Raw genomic sequence first — 17239 nt, forward strand, 5'->3', positions numbered from 1 at the left:
TACAGAATGCTTCACAACAAGGGTTGAAAAGTTAAAATATTCATCACAGCAAAGGGTCCAAAACAGAGAAGTCACAATGTAAAATCAAGAACGTGTAGAAACACGTGTACACGTACTAAAACATTTACGTAGGCGAATAATGTATTTTAAATGCACACACACGTGAGAACTTTGACAACACACTGGGCTGTGTATAAAAACGTACAAGCAGGGTGACATCGCTCTCTCGTGTTTTGCTCCCACTCGCGTGGACTTTGTTCAAACGTCGCGTCACACGAGGCAGCCGCTGCCTGCACGTGCGGCGCGCACGGAGCGGCACGCGCGAGGAGAGGAGAGGAGCGGTGCGCATGCGCAGCCCGAGCGCTCGGCGGTGTGCTCCGGGGCTCGGCGCACCACGCACGGCGCACTCCAAGGCGCCGCGCTCGGAGCCGCGGTCCTGCGTGGTGCGTTTGGGGGACACCTCGCCAGTCGCTCCATTTGAAGATACAACAACGATGGAGGACGGGAAATATATTTTCCATGACTTGGTTTTACTTTTTCATTTTCTTCTATAGTGACAAATTTATTTTCCTTTTTTTTTTTTTTTCCTGCGATCGCCTATTTGTTCTGAGGTGTGCGGCTGTGACATCTATCTATCTATCTGTCTATCTGTCTATCTGTCTATCTATCTATCTATCTATCTGTCTATCTATCTATCTATCTATCTATCTGTCTATCTATCTATCTATCTGTCCATCTATCTATCTATCTGTCTATCTATCTATCTATCTATCTGTCTATCTATCTATCTATCTATCTATCTATCTATCTGTCTATCTATCTATCTATCTATCTATCTATCTATCTATCTGTCTATCTATCTATCTATCTGTCTATCTATCTATCTATCTATCTATCTATCTATCTATCTATCCATCTATCTATCTATCTATCTATCTATCTATCTATCTATCTATCTATCTATCTATCTATCTATCTATCTATCTATCTATCTATCTATCTATCTATCTATCTATCTATCTATCTATCTGTCTATCTATCTATCTATCTATCTATCTATCTATCTATCTATCTATCTATCTATCTATCTATCTATCTATCTGTCTATCTGTCTATCTATCTATCTATCCATTTATCTATCTATCTATCTTTCAATCTATCTTCAGCACACTGGACAGCTCCATGAGGCGTGACAAGGGGGAACCGAGCACCGGACACCGGGGGGCCCGCGGGGCACCAAGAGACGCGATGGCGGCCCCCAACCAACCGTCCCCAAACTACTGAGCCCAGCGGTCCCGGCGGAGAGATGCACCCGGCGGGGGTCCTGCTGGAGGCGCTCCTCGCATCCGTCGCCGTCGTGTCGTTGCTGTCCAACGCGTCGGTGCTGCTGTGCTTCATCCAGAGCGCCGAGATCCGCTCCCACGTCCCGGGGGTTTTCGTCCTGAACCTGACGTTCTCCAACCTGCTCCTCACCTTCACCAGCATGCCCGCCACCTTCCTGGGGCTGATCTGGGGCGAGGCAGGCGCCGCCGAGGGGGAGCCGCCGTTCGGCGCCGGCTTCTGCGGAGCGCTAAGTTTCGCGGACACTTTCCTCAGCACCAACGCGATGTTGAGCATGGCGGCGCTGAGCGTGGACAGGTGGGTGGCCGTGGTGTTCCCGCTCAGCTACTCCAGCAAGATGGGGCCCCGGGACGCGGGCGCGATGGTGGGCTACTCCCTGCTGCACTCCCTGGCCTTCGCCCTGTGCCAGGTCCTCGCGTCGTGGGGCGGGTACAGCCCGGCGTACGCGTCGTGCACCGCGCGCTTCGCGGGGGACCGAGGGGAGCCGCGCTTCTCCTGGTTCGCCGCCTTCACCGTCGCCCTGCACCTCTGCGGCTTCGCGCTCAGCCTCCTGGTGCTGTGCTGCGCCTACCTCAAGGTGCTGCGGGTGGCCCGGTTCCACTGCAAGAGGATAGACGTGATCACCGTGCAGACCCTGCTGCTGGTGGTGGACATACACCCCAGGTGAGTGGAGATAAGATAATAAAAGACAAGATAAGATAAGATAAGATAAGATAAGATAAGATAAGATAACTCTTTATCCATGCTTCTGTTGGTGGACATAACCCAGGCCCTTTATTAATCATCCTGCTGGACTCCAGGTAAATGACTCAAGCTGGTGACGCTCAAACTCCCAGCGGTGGAAAGTAACAAAGTACAAACACTGTATTTGTCACTGTATTTAAATTATTTTTTTCCCCAATACCAGTGGAGCCTGCTTGGGCTAAGCCCCTGATGCCTTTGCATCCAAGCATCCTACACTTAGAATTGAAGTGTATTCAGTTCAAGAGACTTGCAACTTTTACTCTGCAACATTTCAAAGCAAATGTCTATTTTGTATTTTTTTTTACTAAATTACATTTCTGACATAGTCACATAACTTAAAAACCAGGATTCATATTTATACACTATCTATCAAAAGTAATTCCTACACGATATTAAAAAAAAAAACCCGACATGTACTTTAAAAAAAGGTCTCGTAGCACTTGCTTTATTATTGGCACTGTTATATCAGGGCGGTGGATATGACAAGTACTTTTACTTGTTATACTTTAAGTACATTTAAGAGCCATTACCTCTCAAAGCCCATCCCTATGGGTGCGGCGGAATCTTCTATCCTCTAGGCAACCTACTAACTTTGCAACCTGGAACATCAGGACCATGTACCAAGCAGGGAAAACAGTCAGTCATTGCAGAAGAGATGAGGAGGTACAAGATCTCTGTCCTCGGTCTGTGTGAAACCAGATGGGTACCGACAGGAGAAGTCAGACTGGCAACCGGTGAGTCCATATTATACTCTAGAGTAGAGATCCCACCAGCTGCTCGGATGCTGGAGGTAAGCTGCGATCCCCCAACAAGATCTGAAGTAAAGAAGGCAATAAAGGGATTGCGCCGTGGCAAGGCGGACGGGCCAGACGAGATCTCTGCAGAGGCCTTACAAGCTGCTCTTGAAACCTCAACTACCATGCTTCACCAGCTGATCAAACAAATATGGGAGGAAGAGATCATGCCCATGGACTGGAAGGACGCCCTCATTGCAATTGTACCAAGGAAAGGAGACCCCAGGGAGTGTAACAACTACAGAGGGATCATGCTGCTTTCAACATCCGGCAAAGTGTTCAATCACATTATCTTGGAGAGGCTGCGGAAGGGGGCTGATGAAAGACTGAGAGAGAAACAGGCTGGTTTCTGGAACGGAAGATCGTGCAGTGACCAAATTGCCACCTTCAGGATCATCATTGAGCAGTCCATAGAATGGAACACCCCTGTCTATGTCAATTTCATTGACTTTGAAAAGGCATTTGACAGCGTAGACCGGGTGTTGCTGTGGAAGCTCATGGCTCACTATGGTATCCCTCCGAAATATGTAAACATCATCAAGAACACATACCAGAGTATGCAATGTCAAGTGCTCCACCAGGGATCTGCACATGAAAAGATCTAAGTGCTCACTGGTGTGAGACAGGGCTGCCTCCTTTCTCTGTTCCTCATCCTCCTGTGTATCGACTGGATCATGAAACGAACAACCAGCAATAAAAAGAATGGCGTCCAGTGGAGTCTGACAGAACACCTTGAGGATCTCGCCTTTGCGGATGACATCGCTCTGTTCTTACATACACACCAACAGACGCAGGACAAGACAACACGGCTGGAAACAACCGCAGCTGTGCTTGGACTCAAAATAAATGGGCCAAAAACCAAAATCATGCGGATTAACAACAACAGCATGAATGCCATAACACTCGAGGGCCACTCTCTCGAAGAGGTAAACAAATTGACCTACCTGGGAAGTGTGATAGCTGTGGACGGAGGGTCAGAGGAAGACGTAAAGTCGAGAATTGGAAAAGCTAGAGCAGCGTTTAACATCCTCATCAAGATATGGAAAGCAAAAAACATCTCTCTCAGGACCAAGCTCAAAATCTTCAACTCCAACGTCAAATCCGTACTGCTGTACGGAGCCGAAACATGGAAGAACACCGCTACCATCATCAGCAAGCTGCAGACATTCATGAACCACTGCCTAAGGCGCATCCTTGGGATCTTCTGGCCAAACACAATCAACAACATCAACCTGTGGGAACGCACCAACCAGGAACCAATAGAAGTACAGATGAAAAGGAGAAAGTGGATCTGGATTGGTCACACAGTGAGAAGAGACAAAACAGCAATAACCAAACAGGCACTGACATGGAAATCACAGGCCAAACGGGGGAGAGGTCCTCCCAAGAACACCTGGAGAAGAAGCACAGAGCGAGAGTTCAAGAAGGAGGGGCTGACGTGGCAACAGCTGGAGAAGATGGCCCAAGACAGACGAGGGTGGAGACCAATCATCAATCGCCTATGTTCCGAAAGGAATACAAAGGCCTAACTAACTACTAACATATATTATTTTACTTAAGTATTAATGTCATGAAATATCTCTCTCTCTCTCTCTCTCTCTCCCTCTCTCAGTGTCAAAGAAAGGTGTCTGGTGGAGCAGAGGAAGAGGAGGCAGCGCGCCACCAAAAAGATCTGTCTCTTCATCGGATCCTTCGTCTTCTGCTTCTCACCCTACGTCATAACGAGGTAACGGTCCTGCTGCAGACAGCCAGGGGTCCTCGAAAGGGAGGGGGTGGGGGCGGGGTTGAGGTAAGAGAGCCACTGAGGAGGTGTCCCCGTTATGCACGGGGCTTTTTGTGTTTGTTTCGTTCAATAAGGAAACGGAGTGAAATGAATGCGGCTGAGGTAAAAACATACGGCTAAAATAAAAACACACAGCTGAAACAAAAACAAATTAAAAACAACCATAACACATAGAAACAGACGAGCGCAACTTGCAGCCCCGATCGCTCCCATCTCCATTACGCATATACCCCTCGATGATCCAGCTTGATCTGACTGTGATGATCATTCACTGATTGACTTTAATTGATTGAATTTTTTTCCTGAGCCGTCCGTAGATCTGTGTCCGTAGATCCGCCTCCAAATGATAATAAGGGTTTTTGTTTGTGATTTGCACTTCTTGGAAGCCGCTCTTTGTATCATAGGCGGTGGAACATTTGTTTTCTTTCTTTGTTTGGGAGGGGCTCTGCCAACGAATGCAATGAAAACGTTTGTGAACCTCTGACACAGATAATATGATGAGGAACCACTTCACTTCACCACTTTGAATTTTAATGGTTTATCCTGACACTTAATGGTTTATCCTTATTCCCCAGGTTGGTGGAGCTGCTGCCGCACGTCCACGTGCACCGCTACTGGGGCATTTCCACCAAATGCCTGGCGTACGCCAAGGCCGCCGGCGATCCGTTCGTCTACTCCCTGCTGCGGCAGCAATACCGCAAGGTGCTGCTCCGCGTCACCGACCGCATCCTGAGGAGGGACTCGCTGTCCAGCTACAGCACCGGCAGCACCGTGGACACCGACGACATCCCCAGAGTGGTTTGAAGAGGGCGCCGAAGAGGACGCCGCTCGACACCTGACACTGTGACCCACGGACGCTGCGGAACAATGAGGGTTTCGCATCTCTGAGGAGACAAATGCTACTGACGGGGGAACCACATTGCCCTTTTTAGGCAACAGGGACGTGGGAGAAAAAGTGCAGATTTACTGTATTATTATATTTAAGTACACGGTTTGAGTGCATCAACTTCACGTCTCACTGATGTCATGGAGCATTTCTTTATTGTGTAGCTTGTTTTTTTTATTAAATATGTGTGTGTTAATTATGTGTGGCCTATATACAGGATGGTCTGTTTTGCAGGTGCGGGCCCAATTGCCAGAGGCTCACTATAATTATAAACAACAAGGACCTTGAGCACCAGTGATGAAAAGTAACAAAGTACAAGCATTTTGTTTCTGTACTTAAGAACTTCTTACATTTACATTTAATTTACATTTCATCATTTAGCAGACACTTTTATCCAAAGCGACTTACATACGACGGACATTAGTGTAACAATAAATACTGCTAGGTAGTGCTAAGTAATTGTAAGTTAGGAGAGGAGGTACTCACTGAAGAGCTGGGTCTTCAAGTGCTTCTTAAAGACAGAGAGGGAGGTCCCTGCTCTGGTCATTTTTGGCAGCTCGTTCCACCAACGTCGAACTACAAATGACAATAACCTGGATTGCCGTGGTTGAACGGCTGGCAGAGCCAGGCGACGCTCATTTGATGAGCGCAGCATCTGGGGGGTAACATGTGCTTTTACAAGAGCATTTAAGTAGGCGGGAGCATTCCCAGCAATCACTCTGTAGGCCAGCATAAGAGACCCTCTTTGGCTGGTTGAACACCAGTCGCCCCGCCGCATTCCTTATCATCTGCAGTGGCTTCACCGCACAGGCCGGCAAGCCTGTTAAGAGGGCGTTGCAGTAGTCGAGACGGGACATCACCAAGGTTTGTATCAGCAGTTGAGTGGCATATTGGGTCAGGTACGGCTTGACTTTTCGGATGTTGAATAGTGCGAGGCGGCAGGACCGGGAGACGGCGGCAACATGGTCCGAGAACGTCAAGTTGGTCATCGATAATGACACCTAGATTCCTTGCAGCCTCGGTAGGAACAAGCGATAGAGAGTCAATTTTAATATCAATGTTGTGATAAATACCTTGTTTGGCCGGGAAGACCAGCGGTTCCGTTTTCGCCAGGTTTAGTTGGAGATGATAATCCTTCATCCACGTGGATGTGTCAGCGAGACAATCCGAGATCCGCGTCGAGACAGTGGGGTCGTCGGGCGGGAAGACAGACATAGTTGAGTATCATCCACACAGCAGTGATATGAAGGTATCTCTACTTACTTAAGTTTACTCACTTTGGGAGACTTTGGACTTTTATTCCACTACATTTCAAAGCAAATACCAAAACCTTTCATTCTTCTACTACGACCCACTACCACCACCACTACTACCACTACCAACACTACTACTACCACTACTACTTCCTCCTCTACCACCACCACCACTACCACCACCACCACATCCACTACCACCACAACCCATACCACCACCACCACCACTACTATCACCACCACCACTACTACCACCAGCACCACCACCACCACCACCATCACAACTACCACCACCACTACTACCACTACCAACACTACTACTACCACTACTACTACCTCCTCTACCACCACCACTACTACTACTACTACTACTACCACCACCACTACTAGTATTACTACTTCTAATACTACTACAACTACTACTACTACCACCTCTACCACCACCACAACTACCACCACCAATACTACTACTACTACTACTACTACTATTAATACTACCTCTACTACCACCACTATAACAACTACTAATACTACTATGACTACTACTACTACTACCTCTTCCACCACCACCACCACTACTACTACTACTACTACTACTACTATGACTACTACCACCACCAATACAACTACTACTACTACTACTACCACCCCCACTACTGCTGCTTCTTCTACTACTACTATAACTACTACCACCACCATTACCACTACTACCGCCACCACCACCACTACTGCTACTATTACTATGATACTACCACCACCATCACCACGACTACTTCTACCACCACCAATACTACTACTACCTCTACCACCACCACCACTACTACTACTACTACCACCACCACCACTACTACTACTTCTACCTCTACCACTAGCATCACTACTACTTCTTCTACTACTGCTACCACCACCACCACTTCTACTACAACTACTACTACTACTACAACTACTACTACTACTACTACGACCACCACCACTACTACCATTAACACCACTACTACTAGTACTATGACTACAACCACTACAACCACCACCACCACTACTACTACTAGTACTACTACTACTACCTCTACCACCACAACCACTACTACTACCACCACCACCACCACCACCACCACTACTACTACTACTACTACTACTACTACTACTACTACTACTACTACTACTACTACTACTACTACTACTAAAGGGATGGTAGCTCAGGAGGCAGAGCTGGTCGTCTAGTAATCTAAAGGTTGCTGGTTGGATCCCAGGCTCCTCCTGCTGTCATGCTGTAGTGTCCTTGAGCAAGACACTTAACTATTAACGATTAATTGTAGGTCGCTTTGGATAAAAGCGTCTGCTAAATGCATTACTGCCACCAGCGCTATGACCACTACTACCGCCACTCGTACTAAGGATGTGTATCTACTACCAAACTGCAGATTTAGGATTCCTCATCAATGACTATGACGTCACCTTCACTATTTTCCTGCAACGAGGAGCACGAGGACTCCTCCGCGGAAAGACACAGTGCGATGCATTTGGAGGCTCTGTTGCAAGAGTTATACATACACGCCTGCGTACACATGGTGTGTACTTTCGTTCTTTCGTCCATACCTACTGACATTTAAGAGCGCGTACCAGCACCAATGTGGCGCCTTCACTTTGTCCGGGGCTTTGAGCGCGATCACTTGAGTAAGTTGCGGCTGCCCGCGCCTCCGCCCCCCCCCCCCCCGCCCCCCGCCGTGAAACCCGACCCAGTCGCACTCGGGCCAGGGATGTTCAGACAAAAGGAGCAGCTTTGACGTCGGCGCTTCTTCGCCACCCACCCATCCGCCCACCACCACCCACCATCCACCACCCACCCACCATCCACCCCCCCACCCCCCCAAAAAGAAAAGAAATAACAATAAAATCAAAATAGAATCCAATAAAAACCAGCCGCCGCCCAGCTCTGCAGGATGAGTTTCGCAGCTTTTCTGCTTTTTCTTTCATTGATGAGAGGATGGTGCGCGCCGCCGCGACACTGCGAGCCCGGAGATGAGATGTTGGGTAAGGTCAGACATATTTCATATATTCATATAGCCTATTATATATATATATATTATTTTTTTATTATTATTATTATTTATTTATTTATTTATTTGCGGGGGGGGGGGGGATGCAATTGCAAGACTACGCTTTGTTTTAAATCTGATACGTTCCGTTTGGGCCACTTAAGCAAAAAAAAAAAACAAAGTGTGGGGAAAAACGCTTCCCAAGTTCAAGGCACTGCGGGGATGAAGCGAAGTTACGACTCGCGCGGAGCCGCAACTCGCAGCGGTTTCCTCCGAAAACGCAGCGCTGGTTTCCGACCCGTCGCGTCGTCCCGTTCCGCTCGCAGCTGCTTCGGTGCGCGGCGGTCGCCCCCCGGCGGTGCGAGTGAGCAGCCGCCCGAGTCGCCGGCGTCCTGCGCGGTGTCGACAGTCGTTATCCGCCGTACACGCGCACGGGGTGAGTGGCTGGGGCGCTGACTGCTTGTTTTCTGTTTCACAGGGAGGTGCAGCAGCAACGCGTTTGAGGAGAAACGTAGGTGGAGACGCTTTACAGCGTGCGCGGACGCCGCGCCGCGTGGGGTCCGCTGGAGAGCTTTTGGGGCGTCAAATAATGGCGTCAAGACCGGCGCTGTCTTCCGATAACTTGATACCTACGCCCCAGACCTGAACAAGTCCTTGCAAAGCTCTGCATACAGATGAGTGAGGGAGTATTAACATAGCAGCATCAGGTATATTACTCTGAAGATCACCATTAACCAGGTGTGTCAGGGCTACTAGGATATTGGCATCTCCTTTAAGTGTCCAATAAATACATAGAAAACGTCCTTTAAGACAATTTGCACACCTTCTATTATAAATACAAGAGCGGGCCAAACCTTTCCATTTACTTAATGTGCCATCAGATTTCTTCAGGATGACCCGGCTGGAACCCTATTTCAAATACCAAGCTTCGCCTGTGCCATGAACAGTTAAAAATGATGGCAACCCACAATTTAATAAGGCCTGGGTTGACAAACAGTGAGCCCATCCTTTAAGGGGAAGTCTCTCTTCTGCAAAAGTCATGATGGCTGACGGTCCGGCAATGACAGCGCTGGGAGGTTACTTCTATATTTAGAAATTAGCAACGAAATTGTTCCTCGCTCTTACGTAGAGCAGCAGTAGACATGAACCAGCGTTTCACGGTCAATATTTCACCCTCTCCTCCACCTCTCCTCCCCACGACCGACAGCGACCTGTACGGACCTGAACCTGGGCTACTGCAATAACATGGATTACTCCAGGTGGGTCACGCAGGTTGAAAGCGTTTAAAACGGAGGCAGAACACACCCGTGACGTCTCATTATGCACCCCCCCCCCCCCCCCCGTTTCAACTGAACTTATCTTGTATTTTGTTTTGGTCAACAAACCCTGCTCTCTCCCGAATTCCGCCCCAGCACCATCTACCCCAACATCCTCGGCCACCGCAGCCGCCTGGAGGCGGAGGCGGGCGCGGAGTACCTCCTGCTGAGCGTCCTCCACGGCTTGCTCAACGGCGAATGCTCCCCGGACATCCGCCTGGTGGGCTGCTCCGTGCTCGCCCCGCGCTGCGAGGGCGACAGGATGGTCAAGCCCTGCCGCAGCGCCTGCGAGGAGCTGCGCAAGGACTGCGGCCACGCCTTCGAGGGCATCGACATGGCCTGGCCCTACTTCCTGGACTGCGACCGCTTCTTTGCCGGCGACCAAGAGGGCTGCTACGACCCGATGGCGGGGCTTAGAGGTAGGGAGGACGGGGCGGGTGGAGGGTCGGGGGTGGGTCGCATTTTTGATCAGGAGATGAGCTCCATCTACGTAATGAGGACAATTCTGCGTCGATCTCTGTCCCGTTCCGCCTTCGTGCTTCATACACCCGTTCGTCCCATGGCACTGCTCACGCTCGCTCCCTCCCTCCGCCTTTCAGCCAGGCAGGAGTTGGCGTATTCCAGCTTCTCCCCGGAGGAGCCCAGCACCATCATTCAGTTCACCTACACCTCCAACACCCAGATGTACAGCCTCCTGAAGAGAACGGCCGCAAAGTGCTCCAACATCGCCCACGTGTACAGCATCGGGCGCAGCGGCGAGGGCCGAGACCTGCTGGTCATGGAGTTCTCCGACAACCCCGGACAGCACGAGCTGCGTGAGTGTGACCGCAGACCACGACGGAATTCGAGGTCATACACCGTGTACGGACGCCATTACCTTCCCAAAGTGGAGGATCGACCCCTTGAAAAAAAATTATAGTACACACTTTATTCATATGTCTATAATAAACTGCGATGTGGTCTACCATTAACTTAAACGTTGCTGACTAATAGTGCACAACAGACAAAAAAATCCACTGTCGTTGTCAAGATTAAGCACATATGTTTTGTGATAAAATATCGATAAAATAAATAACCAAATAAACAAGCAAATCAAAATAAAAAATAATAAACAATATAGACAGCAAATGAAAATAAATACCAAAATCGTTTGCTGTTGATCCCCTGCAATTCCTTTGAGGACCCCTAGGGGGCTGCAGCCTGATTTAACTACAAAACTCCATTAATTATCGTAACAATCACCAAAAAAACAATAATATCAAATGAATACCCGGTCCCCTCTTTTTTCATCTCCTCTCCCGAAAATCGATTTTTCTCTCCTCCAAACTGCACAGCAACCCTTCATGGGTGACTTTCCCGTTTCGCTCCCCCGCCGTTTCCCCGCTTCAAGCGAAACGACCTACCTGTCTCACTCGCCGCCCTTTTTATTTATTTTTATTTATTTTTTTTCTCCTCTCCTTCCCCACGCGATTCGCGCCGCCGCTCCCGCCCTCCCCCTCCCGCCCCCCAGTGGAGCCGGAGATCAAGCTGGTGGGCAACATGCACGGCAACGAGGTGCTGGGCCGCCAGCTCCTCATCTACCTGGTGCAGTACCTGTGCTCGGAGTACCGCCTGGGGAACGAGCGGGTCCAGGCGCTGGTCAACAACACCCGGATCCACATCCTGGCCTCTATGAACCCGGACGGCTACGAGCTGGCCGCCTCCGAGGTAGAGGATAGCAGCGACCCGGAGCTCAGCAACCAGGAAGTAAATACTGTTAAGAGTCCAAAAAAGATAAACCGCCATTATCCGCTCCCGTCTGTCTGTCTGTCCGTCTGTCGGGAGGCCTTGGGTTGGGGGTCGGCCTGTGCTCTCGGTGGGTTTTTTTCTTTATTGTTTATTATTATTATTTTTCTGGCGGGTGCATGAGGAGAAATGAGCAGTTACGTTGTGATCCTCCTAAACCGTCTGTTCCTCCCGCCGGTTCAGGAATGGATCCCCCCCGCTACCGAGCCGGGTCGCCCATTCAAGGAGTGGACTCGAAAGTCCCTGTCGCCCTAGAAATAAGCAAAAACTCCTCAGCGCCAAACGGTGTCTACTGTACATACCGCGGCCCGGCAGTGGGAAAACTTTGCCGCTTCATATTGGACTAACCCCCGTCAGCTGAGCAGCGTACACTGGCGGCCATTGTGAAAGTCCATTTAATTGCTACTGCAAGTTACCGATTTTTAAACGGGAAGTTTTTCAACCTCATTAGTTTTGTAGAACTTTGCTAAATAACTGTGGGATGCACGTGTCTGTAAAATGGGACTTCTACGATGGCAAAGGTACACTAGTCCAGTGGGTCCCATTAACGCCTCCACAAATGCCTCAGATCTTACCGATTTGTTTTTGGACGTATATAGGAAGGAATCACTTAACAGACCTTCGGTTTATTATGAGAAGATCACCATTGTCCAGGTAAATCCAGGCTACTACAATATTAGTTCCCGCTTTTGTTCGAAGGTCAGTAAACACATCGAAAAAATGTCATTATTGACATTTTACTGCATACACATGTGCTCCAGTTTGCTTGTGCGATGCACTTCTCTGGAAGACATTTGAGGCATCAGTGAAAGAATACACAGTATATATACTGTGTATTTAAAATAGATATAGACATTAATAAAAACAATAATTGTTTACAACTTTAAGCCACCTCATGTCTTTTCATGTCTATATTTTAACTTCTCTTCTCGACGGATAAATGGTCTTCATCTTGTATCTTAACATTTTACTTTTGCATAAATAACCCTTTAATAATCATCGCATCCCACTAATATTCACCAGTACCACCATCAACTTATTTTTCTCATAGTGTCTCTATTTCATCCATCCTGAGTTTAACGCTCCCAGCTGTTTGAACCTTGGCTCTTCCAGGGCCACTTGTTTAACGGTTGGACCAACGGTCGCACCAACGCTCAGAATATCGACCTGAACCGCAACTTTCCCGACCTCACCTCCATCCTCTACCGGAACCGCCGCAGCAGACACTACCGCACAGACCACATCCCAATCCCTGACTCCTACTGGTTTGGTAAAGTAAGGAAGCGATTCTGTTTGTTGTACAAAAGGCTGATCGAATAAATATCAACACAAATAATAACGCGCGTACGTAAACAAGAAAATTCCCAACTTGGTGATGTGCAATAAACCGGAAAATAAACAAACAAAGAAAAGAGCAATGACAATTAGTTGAATCTAATGAAAATAATAATAATATTAATAATAATAATACACCAAAACCTAAAAAATAAGCAATAAGCAAGAAGAAAATGGCAATATACAATAAACCTAAAAATAAACCTTAACTTGATCGTGTGATGATTTGGGTTACCTATTATTATTATTATTAATATTATTATTATTATTATTATTATTATTATTATAACTGTTGTCTAGCTGTGGTTGAGCATTTCCCCGTTGGCCTGCAGGTGGCACCAGAGACCTACGCCGTGATGAAGTGGATCAGGTCTCTCCCCTTCGTCCAGTCTGCCAGCCTCCACGGGGGGGAGCTGGTGGTCTCCTACCCCTTCGACTTCTCCAGACACCCGCAGGAAGAGCGGATGTTCTCCCCAACTCCGGACGAACAGGTGGGGTGGAGAGCAGAGCTGTCAGGCCGGCGATGGAAAGGCGGGGGACCCCCCCCTGTAGAGATCTCACATTCTACCTCCATGGCTCCCCCGCCCCTTTTATTTTTTATTTTTAGGCTTTCAAGCAGCTGGCGCGAACCTACGCCGACGCGCACGCCACCATGTCCAACAACGACACCGACCGCTGCGGGGCTTCCTTTTACCGGACGGGGGGGATCATCAACGGGGCGCTGTGGTACAGCTTCCCCGGAGGTGAGGAGCCCGGCGACGGACATTATTCCCCCCCCCCCCCCCCCCCCCCCTCCTGGATGACCGGACGGAGGTCTTCGGGGAGTCGAGCGCCGTGAGTCCGTCCGTCCTGTCATTCCGCGCTGCCACCGTCTGTTCTCTTCGCCGCAGGGATGTCCGACTTCAACTACCTGCACACCAACTGCCTGGAGATCACCGTGGAGCTGGGCTGCGACAAATTCCCCTCGGAGGCCGAGCTCTACCCCGAGTGGAAGAGGAACAAGGAGGCTCTGCTCAGCTTCATTGAGTCGGTGGGTGTTTTCCCTCCTCCCCCGCCCACGCCGCCCACTCCGTGCATGTCCCATGTTCAGTAAAAATGGAAGGATGGAAGAGCCTCGTGTCCCCCCCCCCCCCCCCACAGGTGCAGCGGGGGATAAAGGGGGTGGTGAGAGACGTGGACGGCAACGGAATCAAAGGAGCCACCGTCTCCGTCAAGGGCATCAGGAAAGACGTCACCACAGGTAGGGGCGGGTCGTTCGGGGAGCGACCGTCCGACCTCGTCTGAACTAGAAGACGATGAGCCGCGCCAGCTCTCGCCGGAACGCCGGCCCGGGTGACGCCTCGCCCGCGTTGCCCGGTTTTTCTTCTTTTTTTTCGGCGACGAAAAGGCGGACCGGCGCGCAATTCAAACGACCGGAATCTGCGGATTTTCCGTCTCTGCGCCTCTGGTCGGACCCTCACCAGTCGCCGCAACTCCGCAAGTCGCTCCTCCGTTTTCTCGGAGGTCCACACCGGCCCCGCTCGCTGCTTCCTTCTGGCGCTTTTGGAAAGTCCATTCAATCCAAACATGTTTGATTGAATGGTGATCTGGCCGATTCGGATCGCATTGAGAGTCTTTCACTCACACACACACACACACACACACACACACACACACACACACACACACACACACACACACACACACACCGATGACGGCTACGATTCTACAGCGCGACCGCCCTGGGCCGCCCGGGACTCCGCCCGATCTCGAATCGTTGCCGAGCCTGCCTCGAGAACCGCGTGGTGTGGCCATCGACTTCAGGGAACCCAAACTCCGATTGATCCGCGTCGGATCACGGTCGCTCCAAACCCTTTCGCCGCCCCTTCCACCTCCCTCCTCCGCCCCCTCCGCTCTGTGGCGCGTCTCCGTCCTCTCCGCACACTTCCTTTCGCTTCCGGCCTCCCATCGGCATTCTCTCTCTCTCTCTCTCTCTCTCTCTCTCTCCTCCCCTCCCCTCTCTCTCTCTCCAGCCGACGACGGGGACTACTGGCGGCTGCTGAACCCCGGCACCCACATCTTGACGGTCACGGCCAAGGGCTTCTCCAAAGTCAGCAAGAGGATCCGCCTGCCGCGCAACATGGACAAGGCCGGGAGGGTGGACTTCGTCTTGAAAAGGGTATAAACAGGGAAGGCGCCGCTTCGGCTTTGTGACGCCGAGTTCACCCGGATGACGCTCACTCTGCGCCCCCCCCCACCCCGCAGGTCCCCGTGGAGCCCGATTTCGACGACCACCTCTTCCCCACCGTGGACACGTGGGAGCGCTTCGACCCCTACAACAAGTTTGAGCGCTACAGCGAGGCGGAGCTGGGGCGCGGCGGGCTGGAGCGCCAGGAGAAGCCCTGGTGGTGGAACTACTTCTCCCAGTTCGACATGTCCCCCCCGACGTGGCTGCTGAGGAACGTCTAGGAACGCGGCGCCGAGCGGGACACGTGGGGAGGAGAAACGGCCGAGGCGACGTCGCCTCCCAACCAGCGGAGGACGTCGCCGGCGCAAAGTATTATAAAGGACAAGCAACGATGATCTCTGCACTTCACGGGCTAATTCGACGCTTAAATATAATTCCGGCCAGTAAGCATTGGCTAACGTCAGGTCATATCACTTTGCAATGACGTTTTTTGTCTCCGTCACATAAAAAAATAAATGAATTAAGAAATATCACCTGATAATTCGTGGGCGAGAGAGAGGAGGTTTTGTAAGAATCGAAAGCAAAGTGGCCGGTAACACCCTGCACGGAGTCATCGTCCTGCTGCAAGGCACGGCCCTCCCAAGCAGTTCGGTTTATTTTTGCATTCTCTTTATGTTCCGTTGCTCTGCACTTTCCACAATAGCGTGCTGTTTGACAGCGTATGTTAACATTTTTTACTTTATTATTTTTAAAGGCAGCAGCATTTAAAAGTTGTCTCCGTCTCCACATTGTTTGTAACATTCTGATAAAATCACGATTTGAAAAACAGAATGTTTCTTGAAATTCTGACTTTGTGATTTTGGATTGTTCGTTATTGCATAAGCCACATTCAATTCACTCTATATTTTTTTATAATATATGCATTAAATCCCCTTTACTGTAGTTTTCATTAATTTGATCTTTTCTTAAGTCCTACATGCAGTACGTGCAGTACTGGGATGGAAAACAAGTCTGATTTCTTTTGAAAGTCTTTTGGCGTATCCCTGCCATTTGACAGAAAATTATTATAACAACTCACAATTGTTTTACGATAACAAAACAAACAAACAAAAAAACAACAAAAAAACCACAATGAATTTCGTTCCTGCGTGTCTTATTACATGCCACGTTTTCCCACTTTGTGCTGCACATTTTTTCCACAAAACCAGTTCTTTCCCTCCTAACACGCCGTACCGGGGCCGCTCCGCTAGGGGGCGCCAGAGGACACGAGACGGACGCGCACCGCGTTACGACCGACGAGCAGCAAAGGCCTTCGGGTAAAAACGCACAAACAAACAAACAAACAAACAAACATACAAACAAACCGACCGGTCGACGTCAAGATGACAGCCGCCCTTCAGCCCTCTGCAAAGTGCACACCCAAAATGTGCGGAGTTGGACAAGTTTTACCAACAGTGAAGCGCCAGCAGAACGCAGCTGCAGCCGCGCCCGGCCACTCAGAACGCGGTGGCGTGAGTTTCACAACCAAGTAGAGTTAATGGCGGCCGTGCCGGTTAAATCCCAAATTAAATCCCCCACCCGGAGGAACATCTGACCCATAAATAAACCCAATGAAGCCGAGGATGGAGTCCAGGTAGGCCGGGCCCCGGCTCCAAGCTCGGACGCGCCTTTCCGACGCCCGCTCTGCAGTGGAATGACTGGAATCAAACCTCCCAAATAACCCGGGGACAGGGGTTCTCAACGCGGGGTCCGGGGACCCCCCCGTGGCGGTCCTTCAAGTTAGGCCCCATGCGGTCGCC

General features: G+C 49.9%; 2 protein-coding genes across 7 annotated transcripts; both read left to right on the forward strand.

Annotated features, from left to right (window-relative positions):
- The first annotated feature begins 465 nt into the window (after positions 1–465).
- On the forward strand, positions 466–5641 carry gpr78a (G protein-coupled receptor 78a). The gene is made up of 4 exons (XM_079999266.1): positions 466–611; positions 1167–2004; positions 4492–4605; positions 5238–5641. The coding sequence occupies exons 2-4, from the start codon at positions 1307–1309 to the stop codon at positions 5464–5466; spliced, it is 1041 nt and encodes a 346-aa protein (XP_079855392.1). The 5' UTR covers positions 466–611; positions 1167–1306; the 3' UTR covers positions 5467–5641.
- Positions 5642–8669: 3028 nt separating this feature from the next.
- cpz (carboxypeptidase Z) lies at positions 8670–16382 on the forward strand. Of its 6 annotated transcripts, none has more exons than XM_079999315.1 (13): positions 8670–8832; positions 9316–9348; positions 10045–10096; positions 10250–10572; positions 10753–10968; positions 11664–11899; positions 13052–13213; positions 13606–13764; positions 13881–14016; positions 14164–14303; positions 14414–14513; positions 15286–15431; positions 15518–16382. In XM_079999315.1, exons 1-13 carry the CDS (start codon positions 8742–8744, stop codon positions 15719–15721), a joined length of 1998 nt encoding a protein of 665 aa, XP_079855441.1. In that variant the 5' UTR covers positions 8670–8741; the 3' UTR covers positions 15722–16382. The 6 variants fall into 6 exon arrangements, with proteins under 6 accessions (XP_079855441.1, XP_079855443.1, XP_079855442.1 ...); XM_079999317.1 differs by having other exon boundaries at positions 11664–11860; XM_079999316.1 differs by lacking the exon at positions 9316–9348.
- The last annotated feature ends 857 nt before the right edge of the window (positions 16383–17239 follow it).

The sequence above is a fragment of the Zeus faber genome, assembly GCF_960531495.2.
Source record: "Zeus faber genome assembly, chromosome: 4".
NCBI lineage: Eukaryota > Metazoa > Chordata > Actinopteri > Zeiformes > Zeidae > Zeus > Zeus faber.

Excerpts from the sequence above, each read along its gene's own strand:
- gpr78a (XM_079999266.1), top strand. The coding sequence starts at position 1,307 with ATGCACCCGGCGGGGGTCCTGCTGGAGGCGCTCCTCGCATCCGTCGCC. Across the intron at positions 2,005-4,491 it reads GTGGTGGACATACACCCCAG|TGTCAAAGAAAGGTGTCTGG; the intron begins GTGAGTGGAGAT and ends TCCCTCTCTCAG. Across the intron at positions 4,606-5,237 it reads TCACCCTACGTCATAACGAG|GTTGGTGGAGCTGCTGCCGC; the intron begins GTAACGGTCCTG and ends CTTATTCCCCAG.
- cpz (XM_079999315.1), top strand. The coding sequence starts at position 8,742 with ATGAGTTTCGCAGCTTTTCTGCTTTTTCTTTCATTGATGAGAGGATGG. Across the intron at positions 8,833-9,315 it reads GCCCGGAGATGAGATGTTGG|GGAGGTGCAGCAGCAACGCG; the intron begins GTAAGGTCAGAC and ends TCTGTTTCACAG. Across the intron at positions 14,514-15,285 it reads CAGGAAAGACGTCACCACAG|CCGACGACGGGGACTACTGG; the intron begins GTAGGGGCGGGT and ends CTCTCTCTCCAG.